General features: G+C 48.4%; 6 protein-coding genes across 6 annotated transcripts; 2 read left to right on the top strand and 4 right to left on the bottom strand.

The window, feature by feature from the left end:
• The first annotated feature begins 445 nt into the window (after nucleotides 1-445).
• QBC33DRAFT_553459 (cytochrome P450) lies at nucleotides 446-2,606 on the top strand. The gene is made up of 4 exons (XM_060429411.1): nucleotides 446-726; nucleotides 780-1,067; nucleotides 1,149-1,988; nucleotides 2,064-2,606. Exons 1-4 carry the CDS (start codon nucleotides 592-594, stop codon nucleotides 2,553-2,555), a joined length of 1,755 nt encoding a protein of 584 aa, XP_060277878.1. The 5' UTR covers nucleotides 446-591; the 3' UTR covers nucleotides 2,556-2,606.
• Nucleotides 2,607-2,714: 108 nt separating this feature from the next.
• On the bottom strand, nucleotides 2,715-5,519 carry QBC33DRAFT_564533 (uncharacterized protein; the record flags this gene model as incomplete). The annotated part of the gene is made up of 8 exons (XM_060430395.1): nucleotides 2,715-3,368; nucleotides 3,438-3,601; nucleotides 3,678-3,993; nucleotides 4,060-4,092; nucleotides 4,377-4,506; nucleotides 4,559-4,739; nucleotides 5,266-5,437; nucleotides 5,493-5,519. The coding sequence occupies 8 exons, from the start codon at nucleotides 5,517-5,519 to the stop codon at nucleotides 2,715-2,717; spliced, it is 1,677 nt and encodes a 558-aa protein (XP_060277877.1).
• Nucleotides 5,520-6,364: 845 nt separating this feature from the next.
• QBC33DRAFT_502394 (uncharacterized protein) lies at nucleotides 6,365-7,944 on the bottom strand. The gene is made up of 2 exons (XM_060425730.1): nucleotides 7,871-7,944; nucleotides 6,365-7,817 (listed from the first exon to the last, which is right to left on the bottom strand). The coding sequence occupies exons 1-2, from the start codon at nucleotides 7,877-7,879 to the stop codon at nucleotides 6,456-6,458; spliced, it is 1,371 nt and encodes a 456-aa protein (XP_060277876.1). The 5' UTR covers nucleotides 7,880-7,944; the 3' UTR covers nucleotides 6,365-6,455.
• Nucleotides 7,945-8,713: 769 nt separating this feature from the next.
• On the bottom strand, nucleotides 8,714-9,612 carry QBC33DRAFT_574750 (uncharacterized protein). The gene has a single exon (XM_060430776.1). The coding sequence runs from the start codon at nucleotides 9,291-9,293 to the stop codon at nucleotides 8,868-8,870; it is 426 nt and encodes a 141-aa protein (XP_060277875.1). The 5' UTR covers nucleotides 9,294-9,612; the 3' UTR covers nucleotides 8,714-8,867.
• A 328-nt stretch (nucleotides 9,613-9,940) lies between these two features.
• On the bottom strand, nucleotides 9,941-11,739 carry QBC33DRAFT_553446 (uncharacterized protein). Its single transcript, XM_060429410.1, has 4 exons — nucleotides 11,199-11,739; nucleotides 10,443-11,053; nucleotides 10,210-10,352; nucleotides 9,941-10,148 (listed from the first exon to the last, which is right to left on the bottom strand). Exons 1-4 carry the CDS (start codon nucleotides 11,280-11,282, stop codon nucleotides 10,099-10,101), a joined length of 888 nt encoding a protein of 295 aa, XP_060277874.1. The 5' UTR covers nucleotides 11,283-11,739; the 3' UTR covers nucleotides 9,941-10,098.
• A 799-nt stretch (nucleotides 11,740-12,538) lies between these two features.
• On the top strand, nucleotides 12,539-14,362 carry QBC33DRAFT_502392 (uncharacterized protein). Its single transcript, XM_060425729.1, has 2 exons — nucleotides 12,539-13,581; nucleotides 13,630-14,362. Exons 1-2 carry the CDS (start codon nucleotides 12,669-12,671, stop codon nucleotides 14,088-14,090), a joined length of 1,374 nt encoding a protein of 457 aa, XP_060277873.1. The 5' UTR covers nucleotides 12,539-12,668; the 3' UTR covers nucleotides 14,091-14,362.
• Nucleotides 14,363-21,124: the final 6,762 nt, after the last annotated feature.

The following is a 21,124-nucleotide window of genomic DNA, read 5'->3' as shown; positions in this document are numbered from 1 at the left end:
TGTGTGCAGTGCTGTCACAGACAGAGCTGGGTGATGGGGAGGCGAAAGGTAGAAGTGAAAGACAAAACGCTGGGAAGAACGGAGAATGAGGAATAAGGCTGATCCTCGCTAGTCTAATTAGTTGGAGCAGTAGAATCCAGCAAGGCCTCTACAACCTGCACGGCATTGTCATTGAATATTGATGACAGCCCGGAGGACCTGTTGGCGAGGCCCCAAAGAGCGGTGAAGTGGGGGCATTTCTTGAGTATCCCCCGCCGTATCATGAGGGACTGTTAGGGGGTCACCAAAGACTTGGCTTTTCCGGGACACCGGGGAAGAGTGCCGTTAAACCAGGCAGCAATCGCGTGAAAATGGCCCTAAAATCTCACCACTTCGATAATGCTCGGGCCTTCCAAATGGCCCTAAAATCTCACCAATTCAATGATTGCGCCTTATAAAAACAACAACATTCCCTATCCCCGCACCTCTAACCCCTGAATGCCCGTTGTCTTCGTGCCATTCAGTCGCTAATTACCAGCAACAGTACCCGCACCGCCATCACCTTTCATCAGGATCGAAAGAAGAGCTCGTAGCTGAAGCAAGCAGTCAATCATGGCTATTCTGCTCATTATCGCGGCTCTGATGGGGTATGCCGCCTTGTCCCGCGTGTGGAACATCTACCGGAATTACCAGGGTGCAGTCAAATCGGGCCTGCCCGTCGTCGTCTGTCCCCTTGACACGACCAGCGTTAGCCAATTCTTCCTTTGCAGTCTCGCTGATCCGCCGCTCACACAACCCAGATCCTCCACGTCGTCTTCCAGATCCCCATACGCGTCATCGCCAAGCACACCCTACCAGCCTCCCTCTACGACCGCGTCCGCCTGGGAGTCATGGGCTGGGAGTTTGCCGACAAGGGCGCCATCCACGAGCGCGTGGGACCCGCCTTCATCCTCGTCACGGCGGGGATGTGCGAACTCTGGTGCGCCGACCCGACCATGGCGCAGATCATCCTGGCGCGGAGGAAGGATTTTGTGCTGTTTCCGCTGTCGTCCAAGATTATGAGGTTCTTGGGAGAGAATATTCTCACTGTGAGTTTGCACATATATCTATGCCATCACCCGGTGTGAAAAGTTCAAGCTTGGGAAGGAATCTGACACACACACAACCAGTCCGACGGAGAAGTCTGGGCCCGCCAGCGTCGCATCGTCGCCCCGAACCTAAACGAGCGCATCAGCGAGATTGTTTGGAACGAGTCCATCGCTCAGTCCCACCAGATGGCCGACCATCTCCTCAATCATGCCGGAGGCGAATCCCGAGACACCATCAACTGCCTGCGGGGCATCGCCATCAACGTCCTGGGACAGGTCGGGTACGGCCAGCCCAAGCCATTCCAGCCGATGGAACTGCCCCGCGACCCGAAGGAGCGAATGACCTACGTGGAGGCCATATCGCTGTGCACGGAACTGCTTATTATCTCGGCGCTGATGCCTGGGTGGCTACTGAGACTGCCGTTCATGCCCCGTGTGATTAGGACGGTGGGTGCGGCGCTCAAGAACTTGCCGGGCCTTACGGAAGATATGCTGGACCAGGAGCGGCAACGGCAAGCCATGACCTCCTCAGAGAAGAAGTTATACGACCAGCAGGCGGCAGCAGGAGTAGGCGGTGGCAGCAAGACAGAGCGCGACAACCTCATGAGCCAGCTTGTGCGTCTGTCCGACCAGGGCAGGATAGGCGGCATTAGTAGCAGCGACAAGGTAGGGGTAGGGTCCGGCCAGTACCTCACCGAGGATGAGATCGCGGGGAACCTGTTCATCTTCACGGGGGCGGGGTTCGACACCACAGCCAACACCATGACATATGCGGTCGGTCTGCTGGCGGCGTATCCGGACTGGCAAGCCTGGATGCAGGAGGAGCTGGACCATGTTCTCGGCGGTGCGAATGAAGAGAATGGTGCCGGCCTAGACTACGCTACCTACTTCCCGAAACTGAACCGCTGCCTAGCAGTCATGGTATGTCTCCCACCCTCCTCCTCCTCCTCCTCTCCTCGGGTCGCATACACTAACGCGAGATAATCACCTTCACAGATGGAAACCCTCCGCCTCTTCCCCGCCGTGATCCATATCGCCCGCTCCACCCAGCACGACCAGACCGTAACCGTCCGCGGCCGCACCCATGTCATCCCCGGCCCCTGCATCGTGTACATCAGCAACCCGGGCCTGCACTACGACCGCTCCGTCTGGGGCCACGACGCCCACGCCTTCCGCCCCTCGCGCTGGCTCTTATCCGGGGCGGAACTAGGCGGGGACTCGCAGGTGACGCCCGCTCCCAGGGGTTCGTTCTTGCCTTGGTCGGGGGGTCCGAGGGTGTGTCCTGGGCAGAAGATGGCGCAGGTGGAGTTTGTGACGGTGTTTGCGACGCTGTTTCGGCGGTTGAAGGTTGAGCCGGCAGCTAGTGGGGGGAGGAGCTTGGAGGAGGCGAGGCGGTATTTGCTTGAATTGATGCAGGATAGTCAAATAAGGTTGACGTTGCAGATGAATAAGCCCGAGGAGTTTGTTCTGCGGTGGGTAGAGAGGTGATCAAGGGGGCCCTTTTGTGAAGAGGTCAATCAATACCATCCATAGAAGTTATGCTTTGCTCTCTCTCTCAGTTTGAAACCGTTGCAGCAGGTTACCCCATTTTTCATAAGCCATCGAATGATACGGCTGGACTCTGCCACTGACCGCTCAGCTTCCACGTTAATGCCCGTGGCTTTTCTGTGGCGCAACAAACGTCCCGGGATGGACATGACCCGCCGCGAGCGTCACGTGTCGCCAAACTCTGCGCTTCTCCGTCGTACGCTTTACGACCTCCATGCTCCTGCCAGGGCTCGTCAGGAGAACCTTCAGGGCACCAGCATAATCCGGATCGATGGCCTCCGCCAAGTACTCGAACATGCCGGCCACAGAACGAAGGCCCTTCAACCACGGGGCCTGCTCGTACCACGAGATGCCGTCGAGGATACAGAAGACCTCAATACCCGGAGGCACTTGCTGCACGAGATGCACGAACACCTCGCGGAGGGCCGGGAGGTCGCGGCGCCGGCAGGCTTCCAGGAGCGCGGGATAGAGGAAGTCCAGGTTCGGCCTCGGTAGTGTGGAGCTGAGCAGCAGCTGCGCGATCAGGCTCCGCACCATACCCTGGGGCCCATTGAGGTCGCAGCCGGCGCTGTCTGTTCTGTGATGCAGCCCGGCGAAGAAGGACAGCGCGATGCATCCGGCGTCGTCGGCCGCGACGCTGGCAGCGAGGGCGGCGCAGAAGCCCGACATGGGCGACCGGAGCTGGATCTCCTCGGTGGTTGCGCCGTCGGCGAGCAGAATCGACGACCGCAGGCTCTGGAACCAAGCGCCAAACTCGGGCATTGTTATGAGCCATCACGCCTTGCCCTGGGCCTCGGCGTCAAAGTGGATGGACTGCCGTACGACGCTGTCTAGGTCGACCCATGCAGCGTGGACGGAAACACCGATGGCGCCCAGGAGCTGGATGGGCGTCACTGACGGGCTAGCCTGCGCCTGGTTGTGGATGATAGACTGCGACGGGACCTGCCGTGAAAGATCGCGGACTTGGACGCTGAGGTTGTAATTCTCTGCTGCGAGGGTTAGCGTGGCACGACTCGACTGAATGCCCTCCAGCAGTGTTCTGCGTGGCATGCGTGGACTTACTGCTTTGAAGTTCGTCCCGCTCGCGCCTGAGCTGATCCTTGTTCTCATGCGAGTGCTCCAGCTGGCTGTGAAACTGCCGTCTTTCTTGCTTCCACTCCTCTTTCTCTTGCTGGAGAGTCTCCAGCTGTCGGTGGATTATCTGCGCCTCCCTAAACAACCCCGTCATGGCGGCATTTGAGGCATTGTTGGCAGGAAAGCAGTTTGAGAGCTGATTCTGAACCTCCTTTTCGAATGTCCGCATCTGAGCCATCAGGCCTTCTTGCAACGCCTTGTACTCGAACAGAAGCGCGATGATGGTGGTTTCCCAGCTCTTTACCTGCTCTTTGAGCTAGCTTTCGGAAGATTTTATCTGACTCGTGACGTTTGCCTCGGATGTTTTTACCTGCACCATGAGATTATCCATCTTCACACCGCTCTGGATCCAGAAGGACATAAGCAGTGTTGATTGTGAGGATAGGGTCCGGAACGGTCCCGAACCCGTCCAAAATCATCTGCCTATTTTCACTACGCCTCTTGCAGGTCTGGGGTTGTTCACGGTTAGTCAAACGAGGCGCAAAAGGATGCCTGCTGCGATCGTGGAGACAGTACCTCGAAGATTAAGGCCAATCATCCTTTGGTCACTCCCAGTCCATACTCCTCTGGTATGACTTCAATAATCTCCCCTGCTACCTGAACACCGGCCGCGGGGAGGGAGCTTACGTTTGGTTGGGACGACTTATGCCGCCTCGCCTCGGCCATCTGCTCCAAGACCGTGGTCCACGAACAGTCCTTCACTTTCAATTTCGTCTCGGGATCTTCGTCGTGGGAGCTGAGGATCTTCTCTAGGTTCCTAAGAGCTGAGCTGTCTGCGTCCGGGATGCCAACCAGGTTGGTTCACATACTCTTCTGCTACCTCCGGTCTAGACTTGTACCTGTCCTCATCGTCGTCATACAGGTTTGGAGCGGGAGGCACACGGCGAAAAGGCTCGACTGTCTTGCGGATGAAGTCTCTCACTTTTCCGGCATGTGGAGATCGGTTCCGGTGCTTGGCGTCTCGGGGCCGAGCTAGGAAGTGAAACAGACCTTTGTTGTCGTCAGTATCCGCTATGGCCAGATGGCGGATACTGAAAGCAAACTTGGTTTGGGCTCGCAGTTTCGTTTTACGGGAGCTTTCGCGCAGACCGATGGGGTGGAGGGTTTGCCTGGACGAACAGTGATAATCCAGACGGATAAACCAAGGGCGATGGATAATGGCAATCCTTGTCGATTTCTCATGCTGCAGACCTCTGCCAGTATACTTGTAGTAATAATAATAGTTTTCACAAAGCTTTCAAAAATACCTTGAGACAAACAGTTAAAATGTTAACATAGTTTTTAAAAGCATAGTAATAGAGAATTTCTCCGCGGGCATGCGCCTTTTGCTCCGCGGGCAGGTGGTCTGTGCGTTACAGGTGGTCCCGGGCCGGTAACTCATTGCCAGGTGCAAGGGGACTGAGACAGCCTTGCCAAACCTAATTCGCCGTTGTCAAAGTTGCCATTGCCGTTGCCGTTACAGCAATTGCAATAGCGACAGAAATACGGATCCGTAAGGATAGGGATAGCTAGCGACAGATGGCGATAGTGACAGCAGCGACAGCAACGGCGACTGCGATGGCGACAGCGATGGCGATGGCAATTGCGATGGTGATGGCGACCGCGACGGCGACAGCGACGGCGACAGCGACAGCGACGGCGACGGTGACAGTACCGGCGACGGTGAGTGTCGGCGACAGTCGCAGCAGCTGTTGCCAATGCCTGCCACCTGCTCTAAAATTCTAACACCTGTAATGCACAGACCACCTGCCCAGGGAGCAAAAGGCGCATGCCCGCGGAGAAATTCTCTAGTAATATAATAGACAATGTAACGCCTTAATAGTATTAATTTAAAGCTATTAGCTGATTTATCATTCTAGAATGTCAAGGCTAAGATAGTCACTACGTAGATTAAATCTAAGCGGCATCGACATCGCCTACAAAATACCAGCTAAATATCGTCGTCATCAATGGTGGCACCAATGGTTGCCTCTACCTGAGAGCGATTAGAGAGGCCGATGCGGCGTATTTCCTAACGCCACCCCCAGACACTGGCGCCAACACTTGAGATAAGCAGTATTTCTCTGGTGAATCTAATGGGCTGATCATTATCTAGGGCGGTAGCGGACTCGACGACGGCATCTGCATCCACAGCAGTATCGGCCAGGGGAAGGGACCCCCTGCCATTTCAAATGGAGATTTCAACATCGTATTCGCACGATTGGGGAATGCGGTTGGTAACCGTGATCTAGTCTTCTCCGTAAACGCCTCCGACGGTCAAATTTACTGGGGGTTTCCCAACATAGAGGGCGGACGGGATGGCACAGACCGCATCGTCATCCAACTTGCAGATGTGTGTACCGTACATGGTCTTTGGTTCTTTGACTTCAACGGTGAGGTGAGTATGTCTTTCCTTCTTTCCTTCTTTCCTTCTTTCCTTCTCTAGCCGCTAAGCTCACCGTTCTAGGGTCGAGACTATTGGATATAGGACGACACTGGCAAGACATGGACTTACATGAACAACCATAGGTGTACTAAATGCTCCCTGACGCCGCTGTGGCGTGCAGGAAAAATACCGACGGCGGTAACCACACACAGGCTGGCATGGGTACGAATGTTGGAAGAGATTTTATCCACTTCGACAAAGTCTATGGTCTATGGAGAGCCAGCAGCTTTCTTCCTTAGTGGACGCGCCGAGAGTACCTGTCCCTCCGAGAGTACCTGTCCCTAGTATAAATCTTGTAACAGTTTAGTAACTTTCCCTTGAACCCCAACTCTAACACATAGCTTCTGAAACTCATCTCTGATAGCCTGGTTCCAGTTATCATCTGTCTGCTGTAAGAAGAGGGCTACCTCACAGAGGTGGGGTGTGGAGGTTCGAAAAGTCTCCAACCATGACCGAAGTACACTCAAGACCTCGTGATCCTCCCACTCATACTCGTTGTGTAGGCATAAGTGGTCTGTTATAGTCAGAAACTCAAGGCTTCGAGGGAGGAAATCCTCTATGCGCTCCGTGCCGTCCGGCGAAAACCCCATAAGGAATACAAGCGGGGCGGTAAACCTTCTCAGTTTATCGAAGCCAGCTATCGCACTCAAAGAACCATGGATCGTCAATGGAGGCAAGTCAGGATCGCCCCCAGAATCACTGACAGCTGAGATGACAAGTTCTGCTAGCGTATTTCGAACGTGAGATACTCCTGTGGTGATTTGGACTAGGTCGATAACAGGCGTGTGAACCCGGTCAAGGTAGTCTGGGCTATAAAACCACTGCCAGTGAAGGGACCGAAGTTGATCAGCAACCATCAGCAACTGACCAAGATAGGCCTCCCGTATAGTGGTTAGTTTTAGCGAACGGAGACTTGAAGCAGAAGGTTGATGCGTTGACGGCCACGAGAATACGATTGGGTTGTCTATTGAGGCCGAGATTTGCTTAACAGATGGCAGATAAAACAGGGGAAGGATGTCTGCTGTATTCCTAATGTTTCTGGGCCGGAGATAGTCAGAATACAGCTCCAAAGATACTGATTCCAGATGTCCAAAGTCGAGTCGCAGGCCGCAATCAAGGGCCTCGCAGATTGTAGATCGCAACACCAGGCCAAGGAATTGACTTTTCTTGAAAAAGTCAGATCCTATGAAGAGGTGGGTGAGGCGCAACGGCTGAGATAATAAGACGGCAACAAATGCGTCCATCGTCCCATTCTGCAGCGCTTCTGACCAGGTCTTGCGATAAGACACCGTGGTCTTCGCCACAAACGCCAGAGGCTCCTCCAGTTCGGGCTCGGAGACTGGGATTTTGGGAGCTTTTCCTTGGTATTGGGGCATGTAAAAGGAAGCTCCGACTAGCATAACTCTGCGGATGTAGGTCGCTAGCTGAGGTCGACGTAAGATGCTTCGTAGCAGTGACGTGATAGGGTGAGGCTGAGATTCCTGCCAGGCGAAGTGGATTTCCGAATACAGATAGAGTTCGGCAAGGGTATGCACATGCCTATGGACAAGGCAAATACTGCGAAGGTCGGCTTGGGAGAGATATGCTAAGATCAAGTGGCGAATATCCTCAGGACAACCAAGGAGAGATGCGACTTGATAAGTCTAGAACAGGTTAGTTAATAATAAGTCAATGAACTAAATGTCCAAGCGCGTACATCTTCCATTGCGAGCAGACAGGGCTAGATGTTTGAAAATGGAGTTGAGCTCTTTGGGTTGGTTTTTCTTTTTGGTAATCAATTTGGTGGGAAACAAGGTGTGGGTGCGAAGTTATTTAAGATGGACAAACCTCGCTAAGCAGGGGGGGACCCGCACTAAGCCAATACTGGTCCGCTGTTAAAATGAGGGTGGAGACTGCTAGCTTGCGCTAATCATGCGGCAAGGCGGCATAGATACCCCCGTCCGCAACCTTATTTTACTCCCTTGGACAATTTTGCAGCTGCCAGCGTCAACTCCTTACATTGTGTTGTTATGCTCAAGATGCACTTGGTTCAGTGCCAGGTATGTATTTACCAAGCTGCATTTCGGAGCATACCGCAATGCCTCACTACTTTGTCCTCCGCCCACGAGGATATCGGAGCACTGACAGCGTCTAGGAACCAACTATTAGAAACCCGCAAAGATGCTATTGATATGCCTGCGAATTGCCCCGGAACACCGAGTTTCAACAAAACTCCTCCCGAAAGTGATAACAGCTCTCGATGGCTTAGTACGATTTCTGTGTAGCTCGCGGGTTTCACGAAAGAATGGACGATCATTAACCAACGCTTTTCTCTCTGCAACAGACCCTCGGCGCGCTCAACTTCCTCGTCAATACGGAAGTCATCGGGTAGATCAACGTGGCATGGATCGCGTCTTTCGGCGAGTTCAAGAACTACGTCAACGCGGTGCCGCACGTAGGCGGGATACTGGACGTGTGGAGGGAGGTGGATTTCTGACACGTTCAGCTTCGTTCTCAAGATGGGGAAGAAGTGTATAGGGGCGCGCCTGCTCGACATCACGGACGCCTAGACCCGTGCCAGTCCTCGACTCTCGAACTATCATGAGGTGGTCCTGATGGTGAAGATGCTGACGCAGGAACTGTCGGACTACGTCGGTTCTGCGCTGGTCTCGCCGGCCTGAGATATCAATTAATGGCACGGTGACTGACAGGTCTTATCCGCGCGAAGTAGGTCGGCCATCTTCTATCGTATTTGAAGACCCACTCCAAGCCCAGCTCGCCCAGCCCAGCTTGAGGGTCGAAGGTCGCAGAGACGGGGAGCCTACACTGGGTAAACCGGAGTTCGTCGTGGAGGTGATGCTCGTTGGCGGGTCGGGAATGTTCCAGTTAGAACATATGGCGCAGCTATCGAAGCTTAGATGCTCTAACGTCTTGTGAGAAAGCAGCCATTCGAGCTGCTCGTCCAGGCTGAACACGTAAGTGCCTAGTGACAAGGACTTGAGCCTTGTAAAGTGCAGCTTGCGGAGGTCCATGGGCGGGAACAAGCCCCAGTGGTTGTCCCAGTACAGGGTCAAGGTCTCGAGTTGGTTGGCGAGGAGCTCCAGCCATTGCGAGAGCAGATGGGGCCAGAAGCTGCGCATTTCCGGCACCTGTTGGCGTTGTCCTCGTTCCACTCGGTCCAAATATGGAGGTGAAGCGCCGTCACATCCTTCATAGTCTCTCGAAAGTTGTCTGAATCAGTAGCTCCTCGTGCGTTGTGTTCTGCAGGTTCCGCTACAACTTGCGTCAAGCGGCGCACCAAGCCCGTCGACCCCATCGGTCTCGGCCGAGAGAGTGGGATGCCCGCTACATCGACGAGGCCCACCCAACCCTAATCAAGAACGCCACCGTCTAGGTTGGCTAGCCGCTGAAGAAACAGAAGGGCAATGGAAGGTGGGAAGTGCGGCTTGTTCATGAGTCGATCGGGTTGGGCGAGAGGAGCTTCACCTGCGGCTAGCAGGCTGTGCCTGATGTCCAGATACACGCCCTTGACATCATTCGTCTGGAACTAGTTGGCTCTGGTGGAGCTCTGTGACACTGTCGTCATCGAATACGCATTTTAGCTGGCCGACCTGGTTTTCCCAGATTCGCTTTCGGCCGGAATGCACGTTAGATAGAGGAGGCCGATTCCGATGGACATCGGCGTCGGCAAGGCCGAGCTGGCCACCCTTGATAGGCACCTGGACCTGCCTCCGCGCCGACGTCAAGATGGACGCCGGGCGGAGCATCAACCGCGCCGTAGACTATGGCCAGATTCAGCGCACCTCCGTGTACTAGATTGTTACCACGCATTAAACTCTGCTTTAGACTTGCTAAGTTACATATCACAGAGTAGTTGCTGCAGCATACATAGCGAAATAGACCTCAACTTTGTCGCACAACCTTCGCCGCGTACCCCATAACACACTAACTGAAGATTGACAGATCAGTCAAGCGTCCAGCTGAGACCCAGATACCTGTTTGGTAAAGGTAAGTTAGCTTGCGTTCCTATCGAGATATGATTGGAGGAGTATGTACTATTGTAATTACGCCTTGCTTCTGCGACGGCGTTTCGAGCACTGGTAATAATATTATCTCCTGTCTTGATATGGGTGTCGATACCCTTCAGGCGATAGGCGTCACGGTACATCCTCATGAACTCGAGCCGTGCCTCAGCCGCTCTGGAAATGAAGAACCAAGATTAGCTTATAATTATTCACTAAAGGTGCAACTTGAAGGGGTAAGGAAAGTGATAAGCCAAATAAGCGTACCTCAAAGCCTGCGTACCCCAGTCAATAGCCAATTTGGCGCGCTCGGCGTGTTGCTCTGGCGTTGTGTTCCTCCTTGTTGTGGACAGGCAGATTTGGAACGCGGTGTGAGCTTGCGCGTGGGCCGCACCGTATCTCTTGTATCGGTCGTAGGCACTCTCCATCCCCGCCGACCACGGGGTCCGCTTGGTGTATCCCTTGGGATCCAGGCTCCTGAACCACGCATTGAGCTGCCTTACTGTGTCGTCGAGGTCGTTCAGATCTCGGCTGATTTGTCTGGCTAGGCTCTCTAGAGACTGCGACCTCTCGACCGAGTACACAGTCGCACGCGCCGACTCGACTGAGATACTGCTGGAGGCACTGCCGCGCGAGCCAGCGCGAACGGATCCGCCGGAAGTCTCTGCGTAGTTGCTGCCATCATAGAAGTTGCCTGATCCGCTGGGACTTGCACCAAAGTTGCTTCCAGGGTAGAAGTTGCCTGATCCGCTGGGACTTGCCGCGTAGGTACCGCCAGGGTGCAAGCTGCCTGAGCTCGAAGGCATCATAGCTGGGCGAGGATGCGGCTGTGGGGGCTGGGATATGTAGCTTTGCGAGTTGTAGTTCTGCAAGGGATACTGGAAAACATGTCAGCTGTTGTCTACTTAGTCTAGCCATATGGCAATTCTAATCCCTGTCCACCAGTGCAATGTTGTATCAACTGGAGACTCACCATCCCCGGGTCTTCAAACTGTGATGGATAACAATGTAAGAGCTTCTCACCGTTGGCACCTGGAGAGGAGAAGGCGTATTCCTATCTTGGCAATAGGGGACCCATCTTCCAGCTGTAAAGCAAGAGTTGCACATAATTCGACAACAAAGTGATCGATCAGGGTTATATATAGAACAGAGAGCTTGGAGTTTGTCGAACAGTGAGGACTAGGTGTTGACTTGTGAAAGAGAGTAAAAGAGGAAGCAAAAACCAAGATACAGAGAGCAACCTCAAAAGGGACGCAGAAACTAGGAGCAGAGAGAGCTGTACCAGCGTGTCTACTTGCAAGCGGCTGGAGAGACAAATTGAGATCAAGAGACGTCTAGCAGGTGCTATTTATCTGTGGAAGAGCGATAGATAAATCGAGATATGCTAAGTAAATGCACCGAGAAGGCCCAACGACACACTCAGGCCTCAGAGGCGTTGACCTCACTCTAGAGAAACAACATGAGCCAAATTTAGCAAAGGCGATGGAGCCCTAAGCACCAAAGTCAACCATTCGCGCAACCAAGGTAAAGGGATGTAGGAAGAAGTTTCCAACAGTCTGTTTCAAAGTTGCTAAATTTAGGAACACAAGTAGGAGAGATTTCAATTGGAACAGGACTGTAGTCAATCGTACGGCTTCATTAGGAAGGACATGAAACTACTCAACCAGCAGCCAGCGGCTGCGGCTTAGGCTAACAGTCAGCGGCCTAGTTAGCCTAGTCGGCCTGGCCTAGATAGTTTTGTGTCTTGCATACCTGGTCCAAACGTTGGACAGTGGCCATTTGGGAGGCTTATTACTTAACCACCCTTGCTTGAGAGATTGAGCAGGCATGCACGATATGAAACTCTTCAGGCCAGGCCAACTAGGCTGCTGATTGTTTGGCCCGGGCTGCGGGCGCTGGGGCCTGGTTTGGGGGCAGGACATTCCAGCCACCCAATTCTGTTGATTGGATGAGAGACTTGGATTTCAAAGTCAAGGCCATCGTCCTACGGCTGTGATGAGCTTTGTTTCATCAGTCGCCTCCTCCTTTTTATTCTGACCAATAACATCATGCGCTGGCTGATTTGGCTATTTTTGGAAAGATGTCTCCTAAACTCACATCCAGGGTCATTTCAGCTATGACGTTGGGTTGTACACTATATGGTGATTATGGTTGGTTCGATCGGCAATCATAGGATTAACCCCATGACCATGCCTTTCTCCATGCTTTCAGGGATAATTTTAGATCGCATAGTAAAAGGAGGAGGCATGGGAGGATTGGATTGGAGGGCAACCAGGGTCACAGGCCAGAATCACAAACTTATCGGAGCGGATCACGTGACCCAACTCACCGTTATTTTGAAATGGTCTCCACTGCCACTCCATCTGTCTTGCACTCCTCCCGACTCCCAAATGCTCCTAGACTCTTCAGTTTTAGCTCCCAAAGTTGCTTAGAAACAATTTGATCCGATATCTACAGATCATTGTCGCATTAATTGATTGCGCAAGCTGCAAGATGAAGCAGTTCATCGCGAAGTTCAAGCGTTCTGTCAGAATCTCCGAAGCCCCAGCAGATCCAACAACTTCAGATGCAGCGCCCAAGTTGGTCACAATTGGGTCCGATGTTGGACACACAGAGGCAGAGCCACAATCTACGCCCAGCCCAAAAGCGAAGCAGCAGAACTGCGATAGTAGGCTTGAGAGCCTCCTGCCTGAAGTCCGGCGCCAGCTCCTTTCCATTCTGGACCTTCGAGGCCTAAAACTGCTGGTCCGCGCCTCACCAACCTTCCACCAGCAGTATCTTGTCGATCGCAAGTATCTCCTCTGTCGAAGCCTTGAGGAGACATTGGGCAGCGTGGCCATTGACGCCTATGCCGTCCATAAGTGCACAGCCCAAGCTGGAGATACGAAACAAAACACTCCTTGGGTGCCGAACTCATACTCGGAACAGACATCACGGCGATACTTGTCACTTGCAGACAAGCTTACTCTAGATGAAGCCATAAGGATGGCTGTCTTCTACTTCCATTCCGTGAAGCCCATCACAGAATACTATGCTCGCTGGTCGCTCGACAATCTCGCCAATGAAGCAGGGAAGGACTCTCATAATCACCAGCAGGAAGTTACACTCACCCGCACGGAGACAATGCGATTGATACGGGCTACATATCGCTTCCAGCTGCTCTGTCAACTTGTTGAGCCTGCTAACAAGGCTATGAGGCTATCTCGACAAGAGACTGTACTGGATTTTCTTGGCGTGCTCGAACCGTGGGAGATCGAGGAGCTTTTCTCATTCTACCAGTTTGCGCGGGATGTATACGACAGAATTCTCACCGATATCCGCTGGGATCTGCATCCAGACAACCCCAGGTTTGACGACCAAGGCCGACCGCCTACTCCAGAGGGGGCATTTGATCTAGATATCTCGAGTAAGTTCGGCATCATCAGTGAGCTGCACGCATCTAATATGAGAACAGCGGATCGGAGCAATTATCTAGAAGGAATAACACTGCGTGGTCTTTCCCTGCTGCACACAGTCCTTTTCAAAATTAAGGACCACAAACATCTCGTCTCCACAATGCAGCAGCATATAACCAGCTCATATATTCCGTTCAATGCGTTGGAGGGCGTCCTTGGCGAAACACAACAGGCCCTGCGGCGCAGGAACCACCCATCTGAGCGGGATCGGATGCAAGAGCAACGAACCCCGTACCCATTTCGCGGGGACAGCGAGCCGGACGCGCCACCGCTTGCTTGGACGATAATGTGGGGTAACACGTATAGCAACTTGTACGGGTGGTATATCCCAGAGGAAATGCGTCGTTGGGGATATGTCTTCTGGGACGCGGCGACGCTGGAGGGTATGGGGGGCAGGAGAGTGCTGAATCGGCAGTGGGAAGAATACTGGGACAATGATCCCAGAGACGACTTGCTGTAAGAGTGTATATGCTGGAAAGGGGGGACCAAACGATCACTGTCACTGATGCCTGTATGAAACCGCCTTCCCTCTAGCGGCTGAATTATGTGCTCCACAAGAGCTGTACTAGATTTGTTAGCCGTATTCCCATATTGTCTCTCTTGGCTACTTGAGTTTTTGGAAGAATGACAGCCTGCAAGCAGATAGGGGCGTTAGCAAATTCTCTGGAATAGCTAGGCGGCAGGAACTTGGTTGCTCGATGCTTGTTCCTAGTACAATACATTACTTCTAGGGTATTTAAGTACTGCACTGAGTGATTAGCACTACCTTTGTTCCACGCCACAATTAACTGACCAAAACCTAGGACTTCTCTGCAGCTCCCTATCCTGACTGTCCTAGCTTCCCTAGCCAAATGGCGAGGATAGGCTTTTCTAAGAGCTGTGGTACTCGTCAAGCCCTTATTCTCCCACAGGGTTGTCTTTATTATCTAGCGGCAGCGGCAGGTTTTGCAAGTTGTCTAAGCTATTAGCCTTAGTGATAAATTGCTGCCGCAATAGCCTTTTGCTATACTTAGACTAGCTTACCTACCTACCTTTAAATATAGCGACAAACATAGGCTATGCTTATAGAAAACGCTATATAATTTAAAATAGCGCTAGTGAAAACAAAGGGTAAAGCTTGTAAAGAAATAGAAGGCAAAGCTTGTAGATATTTTTAGCAGGAAAATTGACAAAATTAGTATGCATTGACGTGGTGAATGGAAAAGGCATGGGCTGCTTTAGGCTAGAATGAGTTAGCTTTGGACTGGATTTTCTGCGCTTCTATATAATGAGGAGGAGAGACACAAAACCACCTACCTACCTACCTCTTAACGTAGTATACTGCTGCTAAGGCGTATGATGCGTGGGGCTTGGTAGGGTAGAAAGGATGGTTTCTACTGGCTGTAAATAGATAGTGAGGGCGGGGCCTGAAGTGGCTCTAGTGGCTTGTGACCTGGCTTGTGCGCTAGCGTAAGTCAGTCAAAGCCTACACGCCCTCTGCGTAGAAACCACTAAATATTAACATCACTTTTACTTCGTACAATATTACAAGATTGCTATTAAAGTAGCTCTCTGCCAACGCGCTATAAATTGGTAGCATGGATATACTTGTTAGAGTTATAATATAAACCAAACCTACCAAAAACCTTAATTTTCGCTGATTCTAGCGATACCAAAATCACTCTAAGAGCTTGCAAATAGCGTTAGCTATGCGCAAGCCCTTGACGCGTTAATTAGACCAATCTATGCGTAAAGCACTGCTTACTTGCCTGCTTTAACCAAACCTGTCAAGTATTTAGGCCTCTTCCTACTAACATTTAAATACTCGCTTGAGTATTCACCAACCTTTAAATACCTAAGCCTCTTGCGTATTTACTAGCAAGTCTCTTGCATATTCACTGCTTTCCTGCCTTCTTTGCCAACTTACTTGCAAAGAAGATTCTTTCTTTCTTGACTCTTTGCATTGCATTACACTGCTTTTACATTGTTTTGCCTTCTATATTGCTATTACCTTTAATGCTAAACCTGCTAATCTGACTAGTTACTATAGCTTAATTGGTTGCTAGACACTTGCCTATGCAAGCAGGACTGTCAACAGCAAACCTTGCCACCCTTGCCTACTTAGGTAGTCCCTTTCGCTATCAACCTAGAAACCCTCCTAGCCTTGCCAGCGACTTTTCCAACAATTGACTAGACGCTGATTAGTACTACTCTAACTACAGGAACAAGAATCTTGACAATGGCAGTGCATTGATTAACAACCACAACACTGTCAACAACTTACGCAACAAGCCTACCAATAACTAGCTTTTGGCTATCTATGTCGCAGCCTAATTCTGTCACTAGGATTGCAACTAGTTATGCAAATCAAGCAATCAATACTATACCCTAAACTCCTAGGTATTCAAAGTTATTAACCAATTTGATAAAGATATTGCAAAGATCTAGAAAGGCTATTACAATAAGAGGCTATTTAACCTAGGTATTAACACTTCTAAAGCGTATCCCAAGCTTTAAGACACCTTTCTAAGCTTTGAAGCTTTAAACAACATTGACAAGACTATGATAGGTTAGAAGACTTAACTTTTAGGATCTTTTAAAGCAGGCAACTTTATATGGAATAACCTATACAACAATCCTTAAAAGCCTAAGTTGAGGCGCAGGTTTAACTTCTTTCGCCTCCCTAATGACAAAGAAGAAAGACCTAGGCTTTCAACCTCCAATTGCAACAACTTGATTATAAAAAAGCTAGATTTCCTAGTAACCTAGGCTGAGAAGTCTAATACCTGCGTTGACGCTTTTTCTAAGCATATAGATTGCTTTGAGAAACGCTTTGATATAGCTAACTAGGCTTAACGCTAGTCAACTACTTAGCCTTACCCTAGCCAATCTTGCCTTAATTAGCGTGGTAGCTTTTAGCAAACCTAATTTAACAACTAGCTAAACTCTTATAACACTTTAGCTTACACCTAAGAAAGCCTAGCCTTTTACAACTAGGATAGCCTAGCCTTTTAGCAATAGAAGCGATTTACTACTCTAGCTAGCACTTTCAACAACTACTCTAGCTATTGTCTAAAGAAAGACAATGTTAAGGTATTTAACCTTAATGCAAAAGATTCTAACAAGGATAGGATAATTACTAAAAGCAAGTTAAATGTTTACATTAACGTTTTTGCCTTTTCTAACCAACTAGAAGTTTTCTAAGAGGCAAAGAACAAAGCAGCCTTTACAAGCCTAATCCTAACACTACTCTACAGCCTAGCTTTATTGTAGTATACTAACAAGCTTATACTAGCTAACTGCAATGCCTTTAAAAGCAACCTAGGTTAATTTATTGCAAACTTGTAAAAGCACTTTAAGCCTAACCAAATAACAAGCCTCTAGAAGCTTAAGGCTATGTCTTTCTTGCTATGCAAATTCTTTAAAGATTACAGCAGCCTATGCTAGTATATATAACGCTAGCATTGCCTTGCCAAGGCTATTGGAAGGCAGGTAGATAATAACCTTTTTACTGCTATATAGTAACGTGGTGAATGGAAAAGGCATAGGCTGCTTTAGGCTAGGATAAGTCAGCTTTGGACTGGATTTTCTGCGCTTCTATATAAGAGCGTGATTAGGGCTTTAAATTGTAAGATTATTATCAATTACGCAGACTTATACAGATTTACAAGCAGCACTTGTTATACCTTAGTTATTTCCAAGCTTTTTACGCAATAATACTTAATTTACTGCATTTTATTCCTTTCTTACGCCTTCAATTTAATTAATCACGCTGCTGGCGTTTTCCTACCTTACTTACACAACTAGATTTAGGCACTACTGCAAGACATATTAGGGCTAATTAGGGTTACCTAACTAGTCACGTGCGCTAGAGGTAAGGAAGAAGCACGATTCTATCTGCCTGCTAGCTAATCATGTAGCTACTGCTGTTGAAGCCTATGCCTTAGAAGCAGTATACTATGTTAAGAGGTAGGTAGGTAGGTAGTTTTGTGTCTCTCCTTTTTATATTTAGGAGGCGATTTGGGATTGATTTAAAAGGCTTACTAGAAGGCTGTAGTCTGATTAGACTGCGCGACTATGAGAAAAGCTAAGGCACCTGCTTGACCTTAAAGGCTCCTAGTCAGTACACTCCTTTCTTTTGTCACAAACTAAATACAAAGATGCCTTAAAAGCAGTAGCTTTCTTATTTTGCAAAGCAACTAGCTTTCTGCGTTGCTAAGGCAACCAAGCGTTAAGCAAAGAAGACTCCTAATTACGCTAAAGTAGCATTAAAACCCTTTTCCCTTTCTCTTTTCTTTTCTAGAAGATTACAAGATGAGATGATATAAACCTAGAGTTACCTAATTAGCTAAAAGAGTAGCGTGTTGAGAAAAGAGAGTATGATTAGACAAGTGCTAGGATTAGAAAGAGAGAAAGGACAAGGATTAAAGCCAAAAGCTATAATAAGAGGATTAGGAAAGCCAAAGGCTAGTAGGGCCTAGACTAGACAACCTGTCCTAAAGCCTAAAAACTAGCTAGTACAAACTAATTAGTTGGTTGCTAAAAAGGCTAATGTAAGCGCAAAGAGGCGCTAGAATGTTAAGACAGGAAAGAATTGCCTGAAAAAGAAACCTAAAAAGGAAGACTCTCTAGTTTAAGAAGCGGTAAAGAAAAGACCTATGATTAGTAATGACGCAGAAGTTTGCATTTAGGCTAGGGTGGTGATAATATTGCTATAGTTTATATTCCTTGGCGTAAGAAGCCTAAAAAGCATCCTAGTATTTGTTAAGGACTTAGAATTGTAAGGATAGGCTATTGCAAAGAACCTAAAGCCTCTAATTAGATATTTAGGAAAGGCAAGCTACTTTTACAGAGACTAGAAAAGCAAGAATTAGACGATAAGCTCCTTGCAGGCAAAGGAAATCAAACCAAATTACAAAAAGAGAAAGTCTAAGTAGTTATCTACCTTGCAAGTTACACAAGCCTTTACTAAAGATTCCAATTCTTCAAGGCAGCCTACTTCCCTTCTGTCACGTTAACCTATCTCTAGCCTGCTACAAGATTAGACCTTAATACCCCTAAGAATAGCAATGCCTTTCCCTATAGCAGAACCTCCCTCTATGGCAAAACCTTTCCTAATGGCAAGCTTCTAATATCAAGTCAAGTTAGTGCCTTTAATGCCTTTGCAAAAGGAAATTACAATCTTTAATAGCAAGAATGTCTTGGAATTTCTAGAAATCTTTAGCTTATATGCTAATTAGAACTAGCTTATAGACAAGTAGAAGAAGAGATAGACTAAGCACTACATAAAGAAAAGGCTGCGTACTACTATAGAGATAGTCTTAAAGCACAAGACTTGGAAGGAGAATGTAAAGGCGATAAAGTTGCAATAGGGTAGTCAAGACCCTAAGTTAAACTCTAATTCCTAGACTAAGCTTCTTGACTTTTACTAGAAGAAGATTAGATTAGGTGCCTACAAATTGTTGGCAGCAATTGCAAAGCATGACTATCTTATTACAAAGTGTTACGCCTCGAAAGCCTAGGTTAATATTGGCCCGGCCCTCACGCGCGGGGCCTGGGAAAGCCTAGTGGCCAAGGTGGCTTAGTCTGCCACATAAAGTGGCTTCGAGTGATTAGCGCAAGCGTGGCTTTCAATTGGAAGGCTCTGTAATTAGTATAGTCCTACCCTGCAGGGTAGAAAGGCCTAGCTAGCCTAGTCAATAGTCTTACAGGGTCCTTGCGGGGGGCTCGCGTAGGGACTGCTAGGCAGCCTTGAGTTAAAGACTGCGATAGACCTGCCTAAAGGTTTACAAAGGCAGGCTTCAATATACGTTCTAGCCAAGAGGCTACTCGAGACAGTTTCCTACCTAATTTACTAGCAATACTATCGTGACCGCCCTCTCTCTCAGAACCCATGCCAATTAGCCACCTCGTATAAGTCAGTTGGACTAATCACCCCCGTGCCTCTATCCCGCTGCCGACCCAGGTCCTGCAACTCGTCACACAAAAGCTAGCAAGACTTAAGATAATAAAGACTTAACCAAGTGGTTTTATCAGAAGCTTCTTGATTAGAAAAAGGCAGACTTATGCAACTAATTTGCTTTGAAAGAGACATTTCCTAAGAACCTCCTGTGAGACAAGCTAGCAGATAAGCTTTAGAAATAGGCTAATGACAAGATTGAGAACCAAATTAACAATACTAGCAGCTAAAGTACCTTAGACTCTGATTATTTGATAGACTAGTTAGACACTAGCATAGACAAAAAGCTAGTAAAGCGCTTGGCAAAGAAAAAGAAAAAGGTTGCTTTTAAAAAGTCAACTTTAAAGACTAAGATAGAAAAACTAGCCTTTATAGAAGCTTCAAAGCTGCAGGAAGACTCTTATATAAACAACATAATCAAAGAGTTTGAAAAATTCAAGATTAACAACCTTTAGACTTACAAGAAAAACAACTAGCTGCTTAGCTAGCTAATTAGCAAGCTTAACACTTAAACTAAGCTAATGGGAGGGTATTAGTAGGCTAACACTAACTATGCTAAAGTTATTAACACTAACACCTAGTATTCCTAAAGACTATAAAGCTACTATTAGCTGCAAGGTTATATAGATTAGCTACAAGGCTATAATTAAGGCTACAATTAGATAGACTGTTACTCTAAAAGAACCTTTGATTACAACTAACTTTGAAATAGCTAGTATATGCTGTTAGTATACTTTTACTGCAGCATAGCTAAGCATATATATAACTGCTATGTAAGGCTTAATCACAACATTTACAAAGGCTTAGTATATGTTATAAAAGACAACAATTTGCAGATAAGCTGTGCAGGAGCCTAGGGCAGAGTCTTTTCAAAAACCTTATTTGAAAATAGAAAGCAAGTTAACAAGATTGGCAAAGTGATTAAGGCTTTTGTAAGGATTTACATTGACAAGCTAAGAGAGGAAGTGCTAAAAGAGTTTATAAAGTGCAACCTAGATTATAGATTCTAGATGAATCTCCTTGGCAGCTACATGCTAAAGACTTTACTACTAGTCAACCTAGAAAGCCTATTAGTATAGTTAGAATTAGCCTGCTTAGAATCTTTAATTAACTATGCAAGAGAAGACTAGGTTAAGTATAAAAGGATAGACTAGCCTAATCTAGACTTTGTTATGCTAGAATTAAGGCAAAGACTACTTTTAATCTTTGCATTGCAGGCAAAACGATGCTGCCTAAGTAATAGCACTGCCTACTTGTTGGAATATAAAGACCTACTAGCTAAAGATGCAGCTGCTAGGGTAGATTTAACAGAGCCTAAAAGCTTAGACTTAGCCAACTTACATGATTAGGCTATGGAAAAGCTAGCAGCAACTTTAACCTTGCAGCTTATCTTAAAAGTAGAAGAGAAGACTAGGAAGCTTTTAAACAAATTCTTTAAGCAAAACATAAAAGTCAATATTACTGACTTGATTAGACTTTGCCTTAGGTTTGCCATAGCTTTGGAAAGCTATATTGCTAACCTTAAGGTGGAAGCTAAGGCAGTCTTTTATATTAAT

Source organism: Phialemonium atrogriseum (assembly GCF_030411735.1).
Source record: "Phialemonium atrogriseum strain 8032-3 unplaced genomic scaffold QBC33scaffold_61, whole genome shotgun sequence".
Classification (NCBI taxonomy): Eukaryota; Fungi; Ascomycota; class Sordariomycetes; order Cephalothecales; family Cephalothecaceae; genus Phialemonium; species Phialemonium atrogriseum.
This window is presented reverse-complemented; position numbering and strand designations above follow the sequence as displayed.